We start from the raw sequence: 24,875 nt of genomic DNA on the forward strand, positions 1-24,875 counted from the left end.
AGAGGGGTCAATTACTAGGGGGCATAGGTTTAAGGTGAGAGGGGCAAGGTTTAGAGTAGATGTACGAGGCAAGTTTTTTACGCAGAGGGTAGTGGGTGCCTGGAACTCGCTACCGGAGGAGGTGGTGGAAGCAGGGACGATAGTGACATTTAAGGGGCATCTTGACAAATACATGAATAGGATGGGAATAGAGGGATACGGACCCAGGAAGTGTAGAAGATTGTAGTTTAGTCGGGCAGCATGGTCGGCACGGGCTTGGAGGGCCGAAGGGCCTGTTCCTGTGCTGTACATTTCTTTGTTCTTTGTTCTTTGTTAATCCCAGAGCTGAAGGGGTTGGATTACGAGGAGAGGTTGAGTAGACTGGGACTGTACTCGTTGGAATTTAGAAGGATGAGGGGGGATCTTATAGAAACATATAAAATATTGAAAGGAATAGATAGGATAGATGCGGGCAGGTTGTTTCCACAGGCGGGTGAAAGCAGAACTAGGGGGCATAGCCTCAAAATAAGGGGAAGTAGATTTAAGACTGAGTTTAGGAGGAACTTCTTCACCCAAAGGGTTGTGAATCTATGGAATTCCTTGCCCAGTGAAGCAGTTGAGGCTCCTTCATTAAATGTTTTTAAGATAAAGATAGATAGTATTTTGAAGAATAAAGGGATTAAGGGTTATGGTGTTCGGGCCGGAAAGTGGAGCTGAGTCCACAAAAGATCAGCCATGATCTCATTGAATGGTGGAGCAGGCTCGAGGGGCCAGATGGCCTACTCCTGCTTCTCGTTCTTATGTTCTTATGTTCACATTGACTGACCTGTCTTGACTTCACCGAATATGAATTTTCAGAAAGAGCTGGCTTCTTTGCCCTCCTCAGCCTGGCCTAGGGGGATCGAGTCACCCCTGCAGCTGCTCCTCTCGTTGACCTAAGCTCGCAGGTGTGCCTGTGGTGGCTCACTGGCTGCCTAGTTGCTGCTGCTGTCAACCTGGCCTCTGCTCCCATCCTCGCTAGTCCAGTTGCCCAGCCTTTCAACTGTGGTTGAGTTGCCCCACTGCCCCCTGTTAACCACGCCTGCCTGGCCCTCACACCTCTCAACTGCTCATATCTCGCTCGGGTGGCCGGGCTGAAGTGACAACCGCTTGTGCATCAGGCTGGCTGCTTGGCGGCTGTCGGCTTTCTCTGACCTGTGCTGGCCTGGCCTGGCCTCTATTCTTTTTTTAGTTGGTTGCCCTCCTCACCTCCTCAGCCTTGGACTGGTGGTTCATAATCACCCTGCTGCTCCCCTTGACGGCAGTTGGCCTCGCTGAAGGTATCGCAGGCTCGCACCCTGATGTAAGGTCGCGACCTCACTGTTGCCTCAGTGCCCAACGTCTGGGACAGTGTTTTCCTGCTCTAAGAGGACTCCACCAATCAGAGCCCAATTTTCCTGCAGGATTGAGTCTATCATGTGAACTGTATTGATTGAGGTACATTCTCGAAATTATAGTTTGTCAATAAAAATAGGTTTTCGACAGCCTTGGTTGATTAATCCAGGTTGTATGAACAGGTCAACACTCCTGCCGCAAGTTGAGGAAATTAGGAAAAAATTCTTCTCAGGAATTCTATTGTCTGCCTTTAAAGTGATCAAAACCTTGGAAGAAGCGATGATACAAAATGGCTCCAGATGAAACATGTTAGTCATATAAATTTATCCTTTCACTTTCCAAAACATTATCATTATTTGGTCTTGAACAACAGGTGCTGTATTTGAAGTTTTGAAGACATGTTTAATTTTTTCAGCACCAGCTCACATTATACAAAGAAAGTTATAGAGATTCTGGGGCGAAATTCTCTGACCCCCCGCCGGGTCGGAGAATCGCCGGGGGCTGGCGTGAATCCCGCCCCCGCTGGTTGCCGAAGTCTCCGGCACAGGAGATTCGGTGGGGGCGGGAATCGCGCCATGCCGGTTGGCGGGCCCCCCCGCTTGATTCTCCGGCCCGGATGGGCCGAAGTCCCGCCGCCAAAATGCCTGTCCCGCCGGCGTAAATTAAATCACCTACCTTACCGGCGGGACAAGGCGGCGCGGGCGGGCTCCGGGGTCCTGGGGGGGGCGCGGGGTGATCTGGCCCCAGAGGGTGCCCCCACGGTGGCCTGGCCCACGATCGGGGCCCACCGATCCGTGGTCGCCACCATGGAAGAGGCGGAAGAGACTCCCTCCACTGCGCATGCGCGGGAATGCTGTCAGCGGCCGCTGACGCTCCCGCACATGCGCCGCCCCGAGATGTCATTTCCGCGCCAGCTGGCGGGGCACCAAAGGCCTTTTCTGCCAGCTGGCGGGGCGGAAATTCCTCCGGCGCCAGCCTAGCCCCTCAATGTTGGGGCTCGGCCCCCAAAGGACGGCGCGATGCCCGTCTGATTTGCGCCGTTTTGGGCGCCAGTCGGCGGACATCGCGCTGTTTCCGGAGAATTTCGCCCAATTATTTATGTATGATGAGCTCTAAATAATCTTAATGAAACAGTATCGAACACTATTTTACTTAATTGTCTGAAATGACCTGGTTTTCCATAATCTTCACTTCATAACTTTCTCCTTTTAGGTTCCTTTCCTGAAACTCGTCATTTTCAATGGGTTGTTGTATTATACACAACACGGGTGCAAGCCTTTGTTTTAACCAAGAGGCCTTTCTTTGCATGTGAGCCGAGATGCTGAGCATTATTCAACTGCTCGACACAAAGAATGTTTCAGAATAGAGTTTAAACATAATTAAACAATGCTATTTGTTATTTATTAAAGTTATATAAATGTCCCTAGTCCACATACTGGTGATATAGTAAATGTTACAAATGGAATTTTGAAAATGGATTTGAAAACTGAAACTGAAATCAGTCATGGACAATGGGTGAGCATTAGGTTGTGCTGTTCAGATTTGGCACTTAATGCAGAAAATCACCTTTGCTGAAGTAAGTGACTCCTCAAATTATATCAGAGCTAAGTGGGTAAATCCTCAAGGAGAGTAAAGACAGATATATTGGAGGACAAAAATACGGCATATTTTATGTTTCTCATTTTCTCATTTCATTGTTGTTACTAGATACACATTGTGGAGGGACACTTGACGATGATAGTGGATCATTTACCAGCCCCAATTATCCACGGAACTATCCAAATAATGCAAAATGTACTTGGTATATATTTGTGGACAGTGATGAAAGAATACAGTTAATGTTCATTGATATTCAGTGAGTAACAGTGTTTCTACTCAGTGTAACTAAATAATGTCAGAGGTATCTATTGGCTAATAACCATGGCCAATAGGTTTATTGATGTTTTCAGCCTCTTGTGCCTTCCAAGAATCTGCTGTGAACCTTGATGATGTCTCACACATACCCTTATTGCGAAAGCTGGACAGTACATTTAATTCCACACAGATGGTACCTCCTGGGCACATCGGGCAGAGGATTTTGTCACAATAGCTGAACTCCCTTTAGTGCAAGGTATCATTGATTACACCCATGTGGCCACCAAGATCAATCATCTTCATCAACTAGAAGTGCTTTCACTTCTTCAAAGATCAACTTGCCTTCAACAACAACAAAAGCTTCATGCACATGTGTGTTCACTTTCCTAGCAGCTGTCAACAGTCAAATCCTGGAAAACTTTTTTTCTCTTCCCAATAAATCCAGGCTCCCTGTAGGCAACGAATACTGAGAACCCCCTTTCATACGATTGTGCATCCTTGGCCTGAGGCCTCTACCATGTACCATAGTGAGCTGCTACCATATGTTTGGAGAAATAAGTTAGTGATTCAAAGTGCATTTGGACATAGCAGCAATTTATATTTATTAAGGGGCTTTAACACAATAAAATATCCTTCCTGTCCTGTCCCACTAGTAGCTACTACTCAAAAATGTGCTGTTATGTGGAGGTATTGCTTAACCAGGAGACAATGTTGGTCAGTGAGCATCACGATTAAAAGGTGAACAGGATTTGGCGTGATTAAGGATACGGCAGCAAAGTTTTGGACAACTTCACATTTACAGATCATAAAATGTGAGAGGCTGTCTAGCAGATCATGGTGTTATATTACTAATATATATATTACTCTTTGAACCAGCCGAGTTGATGAAATAACCAATAGTCTTCTTTGAAAGATTAACTAACTTAATGAGTAATCTAAATAATATTCTGTGAGCGCCTTGTAATTAATACTCAACCAGTAAAAGAAATAAAATACAATCAAGATAAGCAATTAACTATTTGTCATAGAATTTACAGTGCAGAAGGAGGCCATTCGGCCCATCGAGTCTGCACCGGCTCTTGGAAAGAGCACCCTACCCAAGGTCAACACCTCCACTCTAGCCCCATAACCCAATAACCCCACCCAACACTAAGGGCAATTTTGGACACTAAGGGCAATTTATCATTGCCAATCCACCTAACCTGCACAACTTTGGACTGTGGGAGGAAACCGGAGCACCCGGAGGAAACCCACGCACACACGGGGAGGATGTGCAGACTCCGCACAGACAGTGACCCAAGCCGGAATTGAACCTGGGACCCTGGAGCTGTGAAGCAATTGTGCTATCCACAATGCTACCTATACAATGTAATAATGAAATAACTTATAACTTCGCTCTCTCTAGCTAATATATGTCTTATCAGTTTACTCTCCTGAAGCGCACTCTCTCAGAAAGAGCGAGAAAGTCATTCTTATACCATCTGATAATGTTAAAATTACTCTACTAAATTTACATACACTGATCATGTATAATAATAATCTTTATTGTCACAAGTAGGCTTACATTAACACTGCAAGAAGTTACTGTGAAAAGCCCCGAGTCGCCACATTCCGGCGACTGTTCGGGTACACAGAGGGAGAATTCAGAATGTCCAATTCACCTAACAAGCACGTCTTTTGGGACTTGTGGGACGAAACCAGAAATGAAAATGAAAATCACTTATTGTCACAAGTAGGCTTCAATGAAGTTACTGTGAAAAGCCCCGAGTCGCCACATTCCAGCGCCTGTTCGAGGAGGCTGGTACGGGAATTGAACCGTGCTGCTGGCCTATCGTGGTCTGCTTTCAAAGCTAGCTCTTTAGCCCTGTGCTAAACCAGCCCCTGAGGACCCTGGAGCACCCGGAGGAAACCCATGCAGACACGGGGAGAACGTGCAGACTCCGCACATATAGTGATGCAAGCCGGGAATCGAACCTGGGACCCTGGAGCTGTGAAGCAATAATGCTACCCACTGTGCTACCGTGCTGCCCGTATATTCATATATAGAGATCACTACACATGGAACAGTCAATACTAAGGCTCGATCTTCTGGAAATATTTCCAAGTGCTGTAGTGAGCAGGAGTCTCCCGGTGCTCGACCCAGTGAGGCCGATTACACTATTCGATGTTAATTGGTCCGCTTAACGAGGCCTCATTGGCTTCTCGCCCCAAATGCCAACTCGCCAGCTGATTCGTTGGGACCCTGCTCACCTGGCCCCCGCCAACAACGTCGAGCAGCACTTAAGCTGCACCAGCTTGTAACAATGGCACTGATGAGCAGCACATTGGCGCAATGGTTAGTCCTGGTGCCTCATGGCGCCGAGGTCCCTGGTTCGATCGCGGCCCTGGGTCACTGTCCGTGTGGGGGTTGCACATTTTCCCTGTGTTTGCATAGGTTCTGGCCCCTCAACCCAAAGATATGCAGGGTAGGTGGATTGGCCACAAAAAAATGAATTGGGTAATCTAAATTTTTTTTTTTTAAATCTTGCCGAGGAGACCAGCTCCAAGATTTGGAGAAGCAGACCTGCGGAGGCTCCTGGCTGTGGTGGAGGCCAGGAGGGATATCCTGTTCCTCCAAGAGTCCTGGAGGGTGAGCCATAATGCAGACAGTACTGCCTGGGATGAGGTGACGGTGTGACTAGGAGGACTGGCCTTCAGTGTCGGAAGAAGGTTAATGACCTACACCGGGCAGCACGAGTGAACACACGCCAATGTCCCACCCCCCCAAGCGAGCTACCACCCAGGCGACCCCCAACCCTCCCTCAATCCCCCTCCCCCTTCAACACTCCCTCCATTCACCTTTTCAACCCTCCCTCCATCCCAACCTTCCCACAACTGTGAACCACACGTGTGGTGAACGTTGCCCTCTCTGTGTCTCGTCAGCAAAAGCTCTCCTATAATCGATGCGTGAGGGCCCAGACTGGCGATGTGATGCCGGACTTGAGAATCTTCACCTTCTGCGAGGAGTGGGCCCTGGAGGTGTCTGGTGGCCGAGGACAGGGCTGTCAGCAATACGGAGGCGGGTGGACGCCGCAGAGGTGCCGAATCACCAGGCTCCACCTAGAGGACCTGTCATGCGTGAGTAGTGATTGCCTTACTGACCGATCCATCTCTCCAACTGATCACCTGTCTATTCTCCCGCAGGTCCAGCAGCCAACGGCTGTGAGAGGTGTGTGGTTTACTTGGTGACTGACTGGGCGATTGTACATTGCGTATGTGAGTGGTGTGTGTAGTATTGTGTGGCTGACTGGGCTATAGCACAAATTGATGTGTGAGAGCTGTGTGGTTTACTGGGTGACTGACTGGGCCATGGTACATTGCATATCTGAGAAGTGTGTGGTTTACTGGGCGACTGACTGGGCTATGGTACTTTGTGTATGTGACCCCGAAGAGAACACCTCTGAGAAGAACTCTGAGGATACAACCGTTATAGTCGCGGCACAGCTGTCGTCCCCACCCTCCACCATCACAGATACATACACCTCGGTGGGAAATGTTAGTGGACAGGATTCTGAGGCACAATCTGGTGAGCACCAGACAGCCGATGATGCACATCTGGTGGAGGCAGGGACCCCCAGGCGAGACAGCAGTTGGAGGTCCCAGCCTGATGCTGAGCCTCTGGCACAGGGTTACCTCCGGAGCTGATGGAGATTATAGAAACCAACCTGGATGTTCACTGGGAGACGTTAGCGTCACTCCAGCAGATACATAGCCGATTGGAGGAGTTTCAGAGGCTACGGCGCAGGAGGTGGCGCCAGCAATGAGTGGCACCGAGGCCAACACTGCTAGGATGGCGACCAGAGTGGAGAGCCCGGTGCAGGATGTCAGCACCATGAGTGAAGATGTTCAAGGTATCGCGCAGTCGGTGACGGCCATGGCTGAGAGTCTCGGCAGTACGCCTGCCTCACTGGGGGATATCACCCAGTAGTACAAGGATGACCTTGGTGAGGTTCTGCAGGACAGGGAATAGCCCTGGCTTTGTGCAGCTTTTGCCAGTCGCAGGTGGGCATTGACGTGGCACTGCAGCACATGTCCCAGTCACTGAGGAGCGTCGCTGAGGGCGTCAACACGATAGTATGGACCATGGGGAGCCACCAGGACTGGCAGATCTAGATGCTACAGGGGTAGCCAGGGTTTGAACCAGCTGCCCCTCCTTCCCAAGGTGCACCCCAGTGCCCTATGGGCACCGACCGGGAGGAGTGCCAACCCATGGGGTGGTGATGGTGGCCACCAGCTCTCCAGACTTGCACCCCTTGAATGAGGCCATGTCTCGTGGAGAGCACACATGCCAGGGCAGCACGGCTGTGCATGTGCCGTCGACAAGTGAGCCGTGGCCCTCTGGCCCCAGAGCCCCCAGAGGACCCCTCGCCAGGGGATTAAAGGCCATGGGAAGGGGTAAGCAGCTGGCTGCCTCCAACTCAGTTGTGCATCCTGGAGCTGCATCTAGACGTAGTGGTAGATTTAGAAGGGCAAACCACATCAAGGATCACTGAGGGCACCGGGGAGGGAGGATGGGGTAGATAGGGCGTGAGGGGTGGGTGGGGGCTGCACCATCGGGAGAGTGGAGACATATATTGAACAATAAACACCCTTGTGCGCAACCAGTAGGCAGCCTCTGTCACTTTCTTCTGCAATGTAGCACCGTGTACAAGTGCGGAGTGTGAATGAGCACTCAGCAGACAGGCAGGTCAGACTATGGCACAAATTGAGGAGCACCAACGCCCATCTCTCTGCGGGTTATCATTAAACCCCAGCCCTCGACAGTGACCCACTGACAATGCCGACACATTTCCAGCAGCCTGGAGTGATGTGACACATAGCATGGGAGGGTGAGAAATGGTGGGTGGGTATGGATGCGCTGATGGACCAGGCCACATCCTAGGTGAATCGGGCCAGTATGAGGGCCTCCCTGGCCCTCAGGGCTTGCTGGTCCCTCGTCGCTGCTGCCGAGCCTCCTGCCTACGGCTGGGCCTCAGGTTCCTCCCTGGCCTCGTCCTCCTGTTCCTGCTGGTCTGGCACCTCCTCATCATTCTTGTCCTCGTTTCCCTCCCCTCTCCTGCTCCTCCTCTGAGGTGGCCACATGTTCATCATCTCCAACCTTCATCTCGTCGCCTGCTGCTGTGTGAAGTTGTGGAGGATACAGCAGACCACAACATAACGGGGAACCCTCTTGGTAGTGTGCTGGAGTGCATCTTCGGAGCCAACGAGGCATCGGAACTGCGGAGTCCAATGCACCGCTCAATGACAATCTAGCAGGCTGCACGGGCCTCATTGTACCGGGTCGCCGCTCAGTCTCCGGCGTCCGTACTGGCATCATTAGCCAAGTCCTCAGCGGATACCTCTTATCCACCAAGAGCCAACCGCCCATCCTAGGGTGCTCCTCAAAGAGGGCAGGGATGACTGACTGCCCCAGGATGCAGCGATCATGCACACTCCCCGGGAAGCGGGCACACACGTGCCAACACCTCCATCTGGTGGTTGCACACGAGCTATATGTTGAGGAGCTCCTTTCGGTTAACATAGGGCAACCCCAGATGGCCCGGTTACCGCAGGGCGACATGCTTGGCATCTATGACTCCCTGGACCTGGGGCATCCCGGCGATGGCGGTGAAACCTGCTGCCTGGGCATTCTCTTGGGCCTGGTCCATGTCAAAAATGATGTAGTCTTTTGACTGGGCATATAGGGCATCCGTGACCTGCCAGATGCACCTTGGGCTGTGGCCTGAGATACCACACAGGTCCCTGCTCGAGCCCGAGAATGATCGTGTGGCATAAAAGTTCAGGGCCGCAGTGACCTTGACGGCCACTGGGGGGATGGGTGTCCTCCTCCCCCATGTCGTGCCATATTCTCCTTCCTAGCCTGATTGGTGACCGGGTCCTCAGGGCGGGATTCGGCACATGGGCTGCTTTCTCGAGCATCTGCAGGTGCTGCTGCTGCCTTCTCCGGCAACTGGCCGCATCGCATAGCACCAGCACCACTAAAGCAACCTCTGTGTCCAACATCCCTGCCATTGCATTCAATATCTGTAAGGCATTGGGAGGGAATATTGGACCGACAAACAGCAGTAGCTCCCGCCCCGGGACCCTCCATTCCCCATTGATTCCACCCCCCAACCATCTTGCCCGGAATGCCCTCTTCCTGAGCCCTCCCCATGTACTCAGGGCAGCAGTGGGCTCCCCTCATGGGCCCCAGACCCTGTACCCCGGACACCCTCTCACATTACCCGGACCGGGCGGGGGCACCCACCCCGTGGCACTCACCCACCCTCCGGCCATGTCAATGGAGCTGTGTCCCATACCCTGGGTGTTCGGATATTGGCTGCTGTGATGTTGCCTTCCACAATATTCAGGTACACTGTCCAGGCATCATGGTTTGATTGGGATGCCAAGTTATGAGTCCCACATGCTACATGGCCCGCCCACCCTAGTGAGTTCACTTGGCATGTGTGAAGTGCTCACCTGACCACGATTGCCAATTCCCCATTAGCAACAGCCTTCAGCCCCATGGCAAAAGGCCTCGACATTCGATGGGGGCTATGGGTGGTCAGAGGGGCCGACAGGTAAGGACAAGGGTTGCCCCGGAACGGATACACACAATCCAAGGGTTAGCATGGTGGTGCTGTGTGTAGTTGCCCCCTGGTTGCCCCCCCAGCGCCTCCCCCCAACCATCCCATGACGTCCACCGCTGCACAGGGCCCCCTCCCCAGCTGGAGTTCCCCACCCCCCCACTGAGCATTGGGTGGCAGGTCCAGCATTCCCGGGCTCTTTGCCTGAGAGCAAAAATGGCTACTCACCCCCGAGGCCCTTCCGTCAGGTTTGCGTTTTTCAAAAGGAGCACGAATCAGCGCCAGCGTGAGGACTTGCTGGGGAAGCCGCTGAATGAAGGGAGACTGTTGGATAAGGGGTGGCTCTCGTTAATTATATGGAAATAGAGCTTAAGTCGTGATAGCGAGAGCATAACAAGGCCAGAGTATTGTACCCGATGTGTGTTCTTTATTTGAAGGTAAAACAGTATACATACAATGTTAACTGGATGGCTAAGCAGTCATGTTTGACCATCATTTAAAAAAAAAATTTTTCGAGTACCAAATTTGTTTTTTCCAATTAAGTGGCAATTTAGTGTGGCCAATCCACCGACCCACCACATTTTTGGGTTGTGGGGGCGAAACCCACGCAAACACGGGGAGAATGTGCAAACTCCACGTGGACAATGACCCAGAGCCGGGATCGAACCTGGGACTTTGGTGCCCTGAGGCAGCAATGCTAACCACTGAGCCACCGTGCTGCCCTTGTTTGACCATCATGACTGCTGCTGTCTTCTGTCTACTGAGTTGGTATTATACATTACATCGTATCTACTGGTGGGTAGGGATGGATAGCAGTTTACAATATGGCCCCTTAAAGTTACAGATATATAACATCACAACAATTTCCGACTCGTGTTGCGGCAAAAGTGGATGGTTGCGGCAGCCATGACGGAGAAATCATGAGCAGCCATGAAATCAAAACCAAGGGTGTGATCTAACTGAATTGCAACAGAGTCCCGTGTCGAGCACGTTTAGCCAGATGTTTCACGGCGCTCGCTCGCACTCTCTGTGCGGAGTCTGCACGTTCTCACCGTGTCTGTGTGGGTTTCCTCCGGGTACTCCGGTTTCCTCCCACAGTCCAAAGATGCGCAGGTTACGTGGATTGGCAATGCTAAATTGGCCTTAGTGTCCAAAAGGTTTAGTTGGGGTTACTGGGTTCCGGGGATAAGTTGGAAGTGTGGGTTTAAATGGCGTGCTCTTTCCAAAGGCAGGTGCAGGCACAATGGGCCGAATGGCCTTCTTCTGCACTGCAAATTCTATGATAAGAGGGGCCTCTGGCCTCCGTCGCATCCCATCAAACATGGGCAGGTCACCCCCGGGCCTAATCACTGGCGCCAGCACAATGTTAGCCTGGCACCATAGCATTGCCTCAGCTAGCCTGGCAGTGCCACGGGCGCGTTGGCAGTGCTAGGCTGACACCTGGGTGACAGTGCCAAGGTGCCTCAGTGTCACCAGCCTTGCCGGGGTGCAACCCTGCCCGGAGGTCAACCACCCGGGGCCTCTGAGCCCCTGGGAGAGCCCCCAAAGTGCCATTCTGGGGATGCGATGCAGCCAGTAGATCGCGCCCCAACTATTTACCACATGCAAGGCTGCTTGAAACAACTCTGCAGACGGTCAATCACTCTACCAACTCAGAAAGATCCAGTAAAAATCAATGAGCAATTAACCTGATAGTGATCGATGATCATTTTGAATACCACTGGATGGGGAACCCTTCTACAGAACATATTCCTTTTCTTTATTTTACATGCGATATGGGCATCACAGCCAAAAGGGACAGCCTGGTTGCACAGTGGTTAGCACTGCTGCCTCACTAGGTCTCGGGTTCAATTCCAGCCTCGGATGGCTGTGTGGAGTTCGCACTTTCTCCCCGTATATGTATGCGTTTCCTCTGGGTGCTTCAATTTCCTCCCACAGTCCAACGATGCGCAGATCAGGTGGATTGGCCTGCTAAATTGCCCTTACTGTCCAAAAGGTTGTGTGAGGTTACTGGGTTCCGGGGATAGGGTAGAGGTGTGGGTTTGGGTGGGATGCTCTTTCCAGGGGCCGGTGCATACTCGATGGGTGAAATGGCTGTCTGCACTGATAATTCAATGATTCTATGATTAGCAATTGTTGCCATCCCTCATTGCCCTTCAATTGAGTGGCTTCCTGGGCCATTTCAGAATAGGATCTAGGATCGCATGTAGGCCAGAACTGGTAAGGTGACAGATTTCCTTCTTAAAAGAGTACAAGATGGAGTTTTAGAACAATCTATGATAGTTGCATTGTCACTAATATTGAGACTATCATCATATTCTAGATTTATTAATTGAATTCAAATTCCACCAGTTTCCAAAGTGGGATTTGAACACACATCTCCAGAACACTAGCCTCTGGATTACATGTCCAGAGACATTGCCAGTTGTTATGGGTCTGGGTTTACAGAACCCCAAAGTGTTTCATGGAGTTTAACTGACCCACAAATTTTAATAGATTGTGGTGTGGGAAGCATACGCGTACTCTCCAGGTGTGATACAGCAGAAATGGACAAGTGGTTTTTAAAACAAAACAATGTTTATTCTATGAACTCAAGTTAACCTTTTAAAAACAAACATTGAATATCTTAACACCCATTACTTCAAAGATAACCCCAAAAGACTACAACACTAAATAATCCTTCAAACTGTTCCTTTAAACATCCAAAAGACTTCAAACCTTCAAAAATAGGAGCACATTAGGTTACATTCAATGTATTTATAGTCTTTGGATTGCAGAAATCACCAGACCAGCTCTGTGTTTCTTCATGCAGCTCACAGCAAAACACACAGACACTCCCAGCTGCGTTCTCAAACTGAAACTCAAAAAGGAGAAGTGAGCTCAGCTCCCCCCTCCCTCTGACATCACTTCAGTAATATGATCATTTTGTAAAGGTATATTGCTTAAACATTCATTTCTTAAAGGTACTCTCACATGACACCTCCCCCCCAAGAAAAATAAATTAACCATCAACTTCAAGATGCTTTCATTTTTCACCTTTGCACCATCAATTATGAAATGCACAGTAAAAACACTGTTTAAAAAAAAAAACAACACACGCAAACAGGTATAATAATATAGTCCATTTTTCTTTTCTCTGCTTTTCTTCTTCCTCCAACCGAAATCCTTCCGTTCATCACATTCATGACAAAGCATCGGCTTTCACGTTTTCCCGTCCTGCCACATGTACTATTTTTAAATGAAATGGCTGCAACAATAACCTCCAGCGAAACAGCCTTGCATTGTTATGCCGGAATCGCTCCAAAAACGTCAACGGATTATGATCAGAATATATAATGGTGCCAGACGGATTGCTGGTCACATAAATGTGAAAATGTTGCAAAGCCAGCACCAAACTCAAAGTCTCCTCAATCGTCGAATACTTTGAAAAATAACCAACAGGCCACTCTCGCCCTTCATTGTCGTCTTGTAGAAGCACCGCACCCACGCCCACATCACTCGCGTCAACAACCAGTTTGAATGGTTTGGTATAATTTGGGATGACTAACATAGGACCAGTGATTAACACAGCCTTCAGGCCGTCAAATGCCTGTTGACACTCCACTGACCACTGGAATTTGTTACGCCTCTTGAGCAATTCCTCAGTGGAGCAACCACACTGCTAAAATTTCGTACAAATTCCGGTAAAGTCCACTCATACCAAGAAATCGCATTATTTCCCATCATGTCGAGGGTATCGGAAACTCCCCAATAACTTTCATTTTCACATACCGTGGGCCAAATCGACCCTGTCCAATTGTCTGGCCAAGGAAAGTGACTTGGGCTTTTCCAAATTCATTTTTGGCTAGGTTTATCACCAAACCCGCCTCCTGAAGTCGATCGAATAACTCCATAAGATGTTTTAAATGTTCTTTCCATGTCTGGCTGAAAAATACCAGATCGTCGATACATACCGCACAATTGGGTAATCCTGAGACAACTGTATTAGTTAACCGTTGAAATGTGGCTGGGGCGTTTTTCATGCCAAATGGCATAACTTTGAATTGGTATATACCATCTGGAGTCACAAAAGCTGAAATCTCCTTCGCCCTTTCGGTTAAGGTACCTGCCAGTAAACTTTAAATAAATCCAATTTGGAAATAAAAGCGGATTGTCCCATTTTCTCAATGCAATCCTCCAAATGTGGGATAGGGTAAGAGTCCGTTCTTGTAACTGCATTCACCTTTCGATAGTCCACACACAACTGTTGGGTACCGTCTGGTTTAGGTATCATCACTGTGGGTGAGCTCCATTGGCCGCAACCCACTTCAATTATGCCATTTTTAAGCATACTCTCAATCTCTTTGTTAACCTGTGTCAATTTCAAAGGGTTAAGTCTGTATGGATGTTGTTTGGTAGGAACAGCATTTCCCACATCTACATCATGTATAGCCATTTTAGTGCTTCCCAATTTATCTCTACAAATTTGCCCATGTGATATCAATAACTCTTTCAGGTCAGTTTGTTTTTCCTCTGGAAGGTAACTTAACAATTCATCCCAATTTTTAAGAACATCCTCATTTTCCAATTTAATTTGAGGTATGTCAAATTCGCAGTCATCTGGATTTGGTTTGTCACTTTGAGTTAGAATCATTAAAACTTCCTTTTTATCTCCTTCTCTTTCAACGTACCTTTTACGCATATTTACATGACACACTCGGTGACTCTTCCTTCTGTCTAGTGTTTTTACCACATAATTCACCTCATTTAATTTCCTTTCAATCTGATACGGTCCACAAAACCTAGCTTTTAAAGGCTCCCCTACCACTGGTAACAACACTAAAACTTTATCTCCACTGGTAAAACTATGAACGTTGCATTTCTTGTCTGCTACCCGTTTCATCACATTTTGTGCAACTTTCAAATGTTGTCTAGCCAATTCACCTGCTCTATTTAATCGTTCCCTAAAATTTGACACGTAATCCAATAGTGTAATTTCCAATTTCTCACCCACCAATTTTTCCTTAATCAATTTAAGTGGTCCTCTTACCTCATGACCAAAAATTAGTTCAAAAGGACTAAATTTGGTTGATTCATTTGGTGCATCCCTAATTGCAAACAGTACGGATGGAATTCCTTTATCCCAATCCTCTGGATAATCTTGATAATAAGCCCTCAACATTGTCTTTAATGTTTGATGCCACCTTTCTAACACTTCCTGCGATCCTGGATGGTACGCAGTTGATTTAAATTGTTTTATTCCTAAGCTATCCATAACTTCTTTGAATAACTTTGAGGTAAAATATGATCCTTGATCCGATTGAATTTCTGTGGGTAGTCTATATCTAGTAAAGAATTTAAGTATTTCTTCTACAATCTTTTTAGCTGTAATATTACGTACTGGAATGGCCTCTGGAAACCTAGTAGACACATCCATTATAGTCAAAAGATATTGATTCCCACTTTTTGTTTTAGGAAGGAGTCCTACACAATCAATTAAGACCCTTGTAAAAGGTTCCTCAAATACTCGAATGGGTATTAAGGGCGCTGGTTTTATCACTGCTTGAGGTTTCCCTATCACTTGACATGTGTGACATGATTGACAAAATTTAACTATATCTTTAGAACATAGAACATAGAACATTACAGCGCAGTACAGGCCCTTCGGCCCTCGATGTTGCGCCGACCTGTGAAACCACTCTAAAGCCCATCTACATTATTCCCTTATTGTCCATATGTCTATCCAATGACCATTTGAATGTCCTTAGTGTTGGCGAGTCCACTACTGTTGCAGGCAGGGAATTCCACGCCCTTACTACTCTCTGAGTAAAGAACCTACCTCTGACATCTGTCTTGTATCTATCTCCCCTCAATTTAAAGGTATGTCCCCCTAATCTTCATGTAGTCCAGGCCAATAAAACTGTTTCTGGATTTTAGCTTGAGTTTTCCTTATCCCCAAATAACCTCCCACTAGTATCTCATGTGCCGCTCGCAACACCTCCTTTCTATACCATTGCGGCAATACTACTTGATGAACTTCTGCCCACTTTTCATCCGCCTGCATATGTACAGGTCTCCATTTTCTCATCAAGACATCATTTTTATGGTAATAACACTCTGGTATACTCTCAGATTCCTCTTCCATATATGCTTTCTGACATATCCGTTTTATTTCTACATCTTTCTGTTGTAACTCTGCTAATTTTCCTGATCTAAAAATATCCGCCTCATCCTCCACCTGTTCTTTTTCTTTTTCAACTATTTGATCATTAATCGTTTCTGATAATTGCACTCCCACTTCATCTTCACTCTTTGATTTCTCCTCTTGTCTTAACCTGTGACTTTGCAACCTTGTTACTACCACAATCCGGAAAAATCCCAAGATATTCGTCCTTCAACACTTCAGTTGTCTGATTTTCCACTGACTTATCTACCACAGTAGGCATCACACCCACCTGCGATCCAGCTATATCATTCCCCAAGATAAACTGTAATCCTGGACAAGATAGTTTCTCTATTACTCCTACTACCACTTCACCACTCTTCACTGGATTTTCCAACCTTACCTTATATAATGGAACACTACTCCTCTCACCCTGAATTCCACATATTACCACCTTTTCTGCCAACATTCTTCCCAAACTACATAATTCCTCATCATTTACCATTAAAGATTGACGATCTGCTGTATCTCTTAAAATTGTGACTTCTTTACCTGCTCATCCTGATGCACATGAGTAAACTTTACCCACACAAGTAAATTATTTAAAGACATCTGGCATCTTCTTACCAATTACTTCTTGAACAGGCTGTACTATCATTTGCAACTCCTTCGCTTCCCTTGGGATTTCCTTTACCACTCTAACAAACCCCACTGTCTTATCCTGTTTTACCACATCAGCCTTCCCAGTGCTTTTCTTCAACCACCAACACTGTGACTTTACATGGCCTAGTTTATTACAGTGAAAACATTTGAAACTTTTCATTTCTCTTCCACACTCCTGGATTTCTTTTTTAATCTGAGGTACACTCTCTTTATTATCTCCCATCAGATCACCTTTACCTTTACCACTTGAGTATTTCTCATGTCCCCAGTTTCTATGTCACAGGCTGAAACTGATGTTGGAAACCAAGCTTTGATTTATGAACTAATTCATAATCATCTGCCATTTCTGCTGCTAATCTCGCAGTTTTAACCCTCTGCTCTTCCACATGAGTTCTCACTACATCAGGAATGGTATTTTTAAATTCCTCCAAAAGTATAATTTCTCTGAGAGCTTCATACGTTTGGTCTATTTTCAAAGCCCTTATCCACCTATCAAAATTACTCTGTTTGAACCTTTCAAACTCCATGTATGTTTGACCAAATTCTTTCCTTAAATTTCTAAACCTTTGTCTGTAAGCTTCAGGCACTAGCTCGTATGCACCTAAGACGGATTTTTTCACCTCCTCATACATTCCAGATACCTCCTCCGGTAGTGCTTCACTAGCTCTACCTACCAGCTTTGTTTGAATCAGTGATACCCACATGTCCTGTGGCCATTTCATTTGTTTAGCTACCTTCTCAAATGAAATGAAAAAGGCTTCTGCCTCCTTCTCGTCAAACCTTGGCAATGCTTGGACATATTTAAATAGATCCCCACCACATCTTTGACTATGACGCTCTGTCTCACTATCCTCATCAATCAAACTGTATGTTTCCCTTTGCGTCTGCCAATTTAACTGATTTTCATGTTTCGTAGCCATTTTATGAAGTTCAAACTCTCTCTCTTTTTCCCTTTCCATTCTATCTCTTTCTTTGTTTCTTTCTTCTCTCTCCTTTTCTTTTTCATCTCTATCTCTATCTCTTTCTTTGTTTCTTTCTTCTACTTTTCTTTTTCTCTCATTGCATAGTCAACCTGCTTTGATTCTTTTTCATGTTCAAATTGCTTTATCTGCAACTGGAGCTTTGCCATTTCTAATGAGTCAGAATATATCTCAGGCAAATATAAATGCTCAGCTATGCGTTAAGAACTCATCTTTTCGCATTTTGCCAGGCAATGTTAACTGCAATGCTTTTGCCAAATCCAGCAGTCTGCTTTTAGTCTCTGTTCGTAAGATATTGCGTGTTACCGTGTCCACCCCCAAAAACCCCTGAGCCATTGTCCACAACACAATCCCCACTTAAACTAAAATACCACACCTGAAAAGCAATCGCACAATATGCTCACCCCTCACTGTCTTTAAGTTCGTTGAGCCAATCCAATCGATAGACTTTTATCCCCCTCGAGCCCCCAATTGTTATGGGTCCGGGTTTACAGAACCCCAAAGTGTTTCATGGAGTTCAACCGACCCTCAACTTTTAATAGATTGTGGTGTGGGAAGCACACTGCGTACTCTTCAGGTGTGATACAGCAGAAATGGACAGGTGGTTTTTAAAACAAAACAATGTTTATTCTATGAACTCAAGATAACCTTTTAAAAACAAACATTGAATATCTTAACACCCGTTACTTCAAAGATAACCCCAAAAGACTACAACACTAAATAATCCTTCAAACTGTTCCTTTAAACATCCAAAAGACTTCAAACCTTCAAAAATAGGAGCACATTAGGTTACATTCAATATATTTATAGTCTTTGGATTGCAGAAATCACCAGACCAGCTCTGTGTTTCTTCATGCTGCTCACAGCAAAACACAGACTTTCCCAGCTGCGTTCTCAAAGTGAGACTCAAAAAGCAGAAGTGAGCTCAGCTCCCCCACCCTCTGACATCACTTCAGAAATATGTTCAGCTCCATTTCTTAAAGGTACATTGCATAAAAATCCATTTCTTAAAGGTACTGTCACATGACACAGTGCACAAACTGTTGTTGATGTCGCAGAAAGGGTCTTAGTTCGAGCTGCACGGTTGGAAAATTCAGCACTGGCATCAAATGAGCGTTACGCACTGATTGATGTCACAATCTGCCTGCTCTGTGTACTTCCAGAGTTGAAACTACTGAGCCTACGGACCCAAACTTTACAGCCACAGAATCTTATGGCACAGAAGAAAACCATTCAGCCACGTCTCCCTGCTGGCTCTTTGAAAGAGTTGTCCAATTCGTCTCAGTCCCTACTCTGTGCCCAGAGCCTTTCAAATAACTCCCTTTCAAATATTTATATCACATTCTTTTGAAAGTTATTATTGAATCTACCCACACCATCCTTTCAGGCCATGCATTCCAGACCAGAACAATTCATCTTGTAACATGATTTTTCCTCATCCCACCTCATGTTCTTTTGCCAAGTATGGGAGCATTTATTTCGTCTCGTTGGTTTCTCAGTTTTTACCCCATCAAAACACTTCATTGTTTTGAGCACCTCTATCAAATCTTGCCTTAAACCACTCTGCTTTCGGGAGAATCAGCCCAGCTTCTCTTGTTCCTCCCTCAGATGATCAAATAAATTACATTACATTCACCTGAGGCAAATTTTTGTTTGAGATTGGGACTGGATGGTTGATCTTTGTTCCATGCTTCCTTATGTTTTGAATTGATAATCCGCTATATGGTGCAGTGTTTATGAAGTAAATTGTTAATAAAAGAAATGAAATGGAAAATTCATTCTCTCTGCAGGTTGGAAGTTACACCAGGTTGCTCAGATGATTATGTTAAAATATATGATGGGTCTTCAACAAATTCTCCAGTGCTTTCCACAATATGCACTGGATCAAATCGTGCATTTACATCATCGTCCAACGCTATGACTATTCATTTCCAATCTGATTCCCAAAATACCGGTCCCGGCTTCACTGCAAATTACTATGAGGTGTCTGCAAATAAAAGTGAGTGATAATTACTTCTCTTGATCTGTGGAGTTGAAATTAGCATGGTAGGAAACTGATTTAGCAGATGTGCCTATTTTCAGAGAGTCGATAAGTATTTGTTACGATCGTCATTCATTAAGCCTCGGATCATGACGCTCTTATTATAAAGAACTGTACAGAATATACAGCACAGAAATAGGTTAGAAATAAATTGTGTCCGTGTGCCTTCTCAACAAGAGATTTCTCCTTTTCCAGCCTCCTCATCTCAGCCTGTCAGTGTATATTTCTAGTCCCTTTTCTTCCCTGTAGTCATCTACTTTTCCTTAGAATGTATCAAAGGGATCTGTCTCGACCATTTCCTCTCTCTGGGACATTTCTTCTTATTTCACAATTGGATTTATTAGGAACTGGCTTATATTTTGGGTCCATGTTTTTGGATTCTCCAGTATTTACGCTGCTCAAATCATTCACAGTTTTGAAGATCTCTGTCAGCTCATTCTGGGTTTCTTTTCTAAAGAAAAATATCCAACCCGTTCAGTTGTTCCTTGGAGCTGTAATTTCTCAGTTCTGGGCACCATGTTATTTATCAAATTTGCACTTTGTCCATTGTTTCTATATGTTTTTATACAATGGAAGGTAGAACAGTGCTCAGTTAATTTAGCGTGGCCTCACCACGGTCCTATACATGTTTCATAACTTCATCACCGTTGAATTATCCAGCCTAGAAATAAATCAGAGTGCTAAATTGCCATTTTAAATTATTTTATTAGCATGCAATGCTGTTTCTAATGATTTATTCACCTTTGTGAAAAGATCCCTTTGCTTTCCTAAACCAGTCACTATTTTTTATTAGCTCAGGTTTAAGTGATGTTTCTATCTTTTTAAACCAAAGTGCATCGTCTCATTTATATGGCTTGAAATTCATTTTCTACTGAACTGCTTAGTCTATAAGCTTTCTAATCTCTTATCCAATGCGATCATTTGTAAATTTTTATGTCATCTTGCTTGTTTCTCAGTCAAACCACAGATATAATTTATGAAAAACAATGCGCTCATCCCTGGTCCTTGTGGAACCACACTTTCAATTGTTTTCTAATCTGAATAACATACCCTTCACCTCCAGTCTTCACTCTTTATTTTTTGATTAATTTAATTTCCATTCAGCTAATTATCCCCTGATTCTATGTATCCTAACCTTTGTTATGAGTCAATTTTGGCAACTTCTTGATGACATTTGATAATCGACGTTTATGACATTTAATATTTTAATACCTTCAAATATTTCTATCAGGTCAACATAGGGCACAGGAACAGAAAAACATAGCAGCAGGAGTAGGCCATTCCACCCGTCAACCCCATTCCGCCATTCACACAGATCGTGACTGATAACCTACTTTTATGTCATTTTCCTCCACTATCTCTATATCCCTTGGTGTGATTAGTAATTAGAAATCTATCGATTTCTGTCTTGAACGTGTTTTGTGATTGTCCTTCCACGGTCCTCTGGGGTAGAGAATTCTAAAATTTGCCGCTGTCCGAGTGAAGAAATCCCTCATCTGAGCCATAAATGGCCTGCCCTTATTATGAGACTGTGTCCTTGGTTCTAGAGTCATCTGTCAGCCACATTTATCCTGTCACATCATGTATGAATTTTGTAAGTTTTAATGAGATCACTTCTCATTCATTGAAACTCTGTAGAATACAGGGCCAAATTCCTCAATACCTCTTCCGAAGACAATCACACCATCCCAGGAATCAGTCTGACAAACCTCCATTGCACTCCCTCTGTTCCTCAGATAAGGAGACCAAAGCTGGACACACTACTCCATGTGGTCTCACCAAAGGTTCTACAAAATTTACAGCATGATCCCAACTCCAGTGTTCAAGGAGATTGGAGAGAACCCTCCACCAGCCGCGATTTCAGCTGAAATTGTGGTTTTTGCTGCTGTTGCCCCTTCTTTGAGGGATGGAGATTCTGATTCCAGTCGGAGGCGGCGTTACACTTTTGGGATCCCAAGCTCTCCTCCATGATGTCACCCCCCCTGCCCTCTGGTGCCAAGGCCCCAAATAACATCAAACACTACCTGCAATGACATCAATGCCCTCCTGACTCAGCCCACCCTCAGCTCACACAACATAAGCGACAAAAATATACAAATCACTGCTTAACTGCTTTTGTGCTTTTTAAACATGTGGAAACAAGCCTAGAATTAATTGTAATCCACAATGCAAGCAACAACCCCCCCCCCCCAAAAGTACACTTATCACCGCTTAGACTGCTTCAGTACTTTTTGACTGGCAACAAGCCTGACATTGATGAAATTGACTTATTTAGTGAATTGGTTTCTGAGCCATTCTGCCATCCTTGTGATGAAGTCATCATAGGTTCTCTGTGGTCTTCCCTGAACCAAAATATTGATGACTTTTCAAATTCCATTTGAGAAGATTGTCAGATACATACTCAAAGCAGGCTAAAAAATTAACTCTTCAACTTGACACTGATGATTCATCATGTCTTTGAGGTGTTGGGTGCTCTGAGGTACAGACGAACCAACACGGTTGCGATTGGTACAACGCAGTTTTATTCCAACTAACTATTTACACATCTGACTTAGTACTCAGCACGTTGTGACTGTGTGAGTGTCTTGCTAATGAGGTCCTGGTCCTGCGCTGTCTCCAGATGGACTGGCCAGGAAGTGTTGTGTTTCTTGTCTTATACTGTGTCTGCTCTTGTCTGTGATTGGCTGTTGTGTTATGTGTGCTAATTGGTCTGTTGGTCTGGCTATCATTATGTATGTGTTATGATGTATGTTTGAACATCATGACATCCCCCCTTTTTTACAAGATTATGTGCCTACGTGGTTATAAATATAAATGTGTCCTGAGTGCAGCTAAAGGTGTGTGTGCGTAATATTACATCATGTCCATGGGGCTTAACTATATACAAGGGGCGATGTCAGGTGTGACATGCTAACGAGGTTGTACCATAACAAAAGAAGAACAACGTTGAAATTTGGACCGATCAAACGAGGCCTGGAACGATAAAACAGTGACATGTTACAAAATAGTAGTTGCTAAAGTTTGACGTGTGAACAGTCTCATAAGTCCAGTCTAGTAGGTGGGTGACGAATTCGGGTTGACTGCCTCAAGGGTGGGTCGAGAACCACCGGCTGAGGTGCGAGCCTGGCCACAGGCGGCGACAGAAGGGGCATGGTATATGGCAGCTCCACGAAGTCGCTATCAGGAACCAGTGGAGGACACGGCGTCTGTGTAGGGTCCCGTTGCGAGCGTGGTAGTAAGCGAAGGGCTCGGCGATTGCGCCTACGCACGGATCCATCCGGCATGCGTACCAGGAACGAGCGGGGAGCCACGCGTCGGAGAACTTCGGCAGGTGCTGACCAGCCACCGTCTGGTAGGTGGATGTGGACGTTGTCTCCAGGGGCCAGGGAGGGAAGATCAGTTGCCCGTATGTCGTACGATCTCTTCTGGCGATCGCGCTGCAGTTGCATCCTATGTAGTACCGGAGCATGGTCTAGTGTTGGTGCCAGGATGGAAGGCACAGTGGTTCTGAGGGCGCAACCCATCAGCAGCTGTGCTGGTGAGAGACCAGTGGCTAGTGGGGCCGAGCGATAGGCCAGCAGGGCGAGGTAGAAGTCCGACCCGGCAGCAGCAGCCTTGCAGAGGAGCCGCTTGGCAATGTGAACGCCCTTCTCCGCCTTTCCATTGGACTGGGGATGCAGAGGGCTGGACGTCACGTGTGTGAAGCCATACGAAGCAGCAAAGGACGACCATTCATGGCTGGCAAAACAAGGCCCATTGTCCGACATGACAGTCATCGGAATGCCCTGGCGAGTAAAGGTGTCTTTGCAGGCCCTGATGACAGCAGACGACATCAAATCGTGCAGGCGTATGACTTCTGGTTAGTTTGAGAAGTAGTCCACTATGATGGCATAGTCCATGCCAAGCGTATAAAATAGGTCAACACCCACCTTCGCCCAGGGGGACGTCACCAGCTCATGGGGCAGAAGCGTCTCAGGAGGTTGCGCCGGCTGAAACCTTTGGCAGGTTGTACAGTTGAGCACCATGTTGGCAATATCGTCAATGATGCCTGGCCAGTATACCGCCTCTTGGGCCCTCCGTCTGCACTTCTCAACCCCCAAGTGGCCTTCGTGTAGTTGCTCGAGAACCAGCTAGCGCATGCTGTGCGGAATCACAATCCGGTCCAGCTTCAGAAGGACACCCTCAATGATGGCTAGGTCGTCTCGTACGTTGTAGACTGCGGGCACTGCCCTTTGAGCCATCCTCCTGTCATGTGGCGCATCACTCACTGCAGAAGGGGGTCGGCCGCAGTCTCTTGGCGGATACGGACCAGACTGGAGTCGTCAGCCGGCAGATTTGCCACTGTAAAAGCCACCTGTGCCTCAACCTGACATACGAACCCCTCCGCATCTGGCGGCGTGCTCACTGCTCTGGATAGGGCATCCTCCACGATGAGGTCCTTCCCTGGAGTGTAGACCAGTTGGAAGTCGTACCTCCTGAGTTTGAGTAGGATGCGCTGGAGGCGAGGGGTTATCTCGTTCAGGTCCTTGTTGATTATGCTGACCAGGGGGCAGTGGTCAGTTTCGACCGTGAACCGTGGAAGACCATAGCCGTAATCGTGGAAACTTGTCTAAACCGGTTAGCAAGCCCAGGCATTCTTTTTCGATTTGCACGTAGCGCTGCTCTGTGGGGGTTATGGCCCGCGATGCATAGGCCACTGGGGCCCATGATGCCGTGTCAACCCTCTGCAAGAGCACTGCTCCAATGCCGGATTGGCTGGCATCAGTTGAGATTTTGGTGGGACGAGACGTGTCGAAGAACGCCAACACTGGTGCCGTAGTGAGTTTGCGTTTGAGCTCCTCCCATTCCAGCTGGTGTGTGTGTTGCCACTGGAACTCTGTGGATTTTCTGACGAGGTGGCGCAGAGTCGTCGTGTGGGAGGCAAGGTTGTGAATGAACTTCCCTAGGAAGTTGACTATGCCAAGGAAGCGTAGGACAGCCTTCTTGTCGGCCGGCTGCGGCATGGCTGTGATGGCGCTCACCTTGTCTGCATCCGCACGGACCCCTGACCGGGAGATATGGTCCCTCAGGAACTTCAACTCGGTCTGGCCAAAGGAGCACTTGGCTCGGTTGAGGAGCAGGCCGTTTTCCCGTATGCGGGCAAAAACACGTTGGAGACAATGTATGTGCTTCTGCGGTGTGGTGGACCAGATGATGACATCGTCCACATATACGCGCACCCCTTCGATGCCTTCCAT

The 24,875-nt window shown here is 46.8% G+C and overlaps 1 protein-coding gene across 1 annotated transcript in view; it reads left to right on the forward strand.

Moving 5' to 3' along the window:
• LOC140393168 (cubilin-like) overlaps nt 1-24,875 on the forward strand; it is a 367,012-nt gene that overhangs the window by 170,785 nt on the left and 171,352 nt on the right. The window contains exons 17-18 of the mRNA XM_072479292.1: nt 3,061-3,208; nt 19,388-19,596. Coding sequence (XP_072335393.1) covers nt 3,061-3,208; nt 19,388-19,596 — 357 coding nt within the window. The remainder of the gene's footprint in view (nt 1-3,060; nt 3,209-19,387; nt 19,597-24,875) is intronic.

The sequence above is a fragment of the Scyliorhinus torazame genome, chromosome 16, assembly GCF_047496885.1.
Source record: "Scyliorhinus torazame isolate Kashiwa2021f chromosome 16, sScyTor2.1, whole genome shotgun sequence".
Taxonomy (NCBI): Eukaryota; Metazoa; Chordata; class Chondrichthyes; order Carcharhiniformes; family Scyliorhinidae; genus Scyliorhinus; species Scyliorhinus torazame.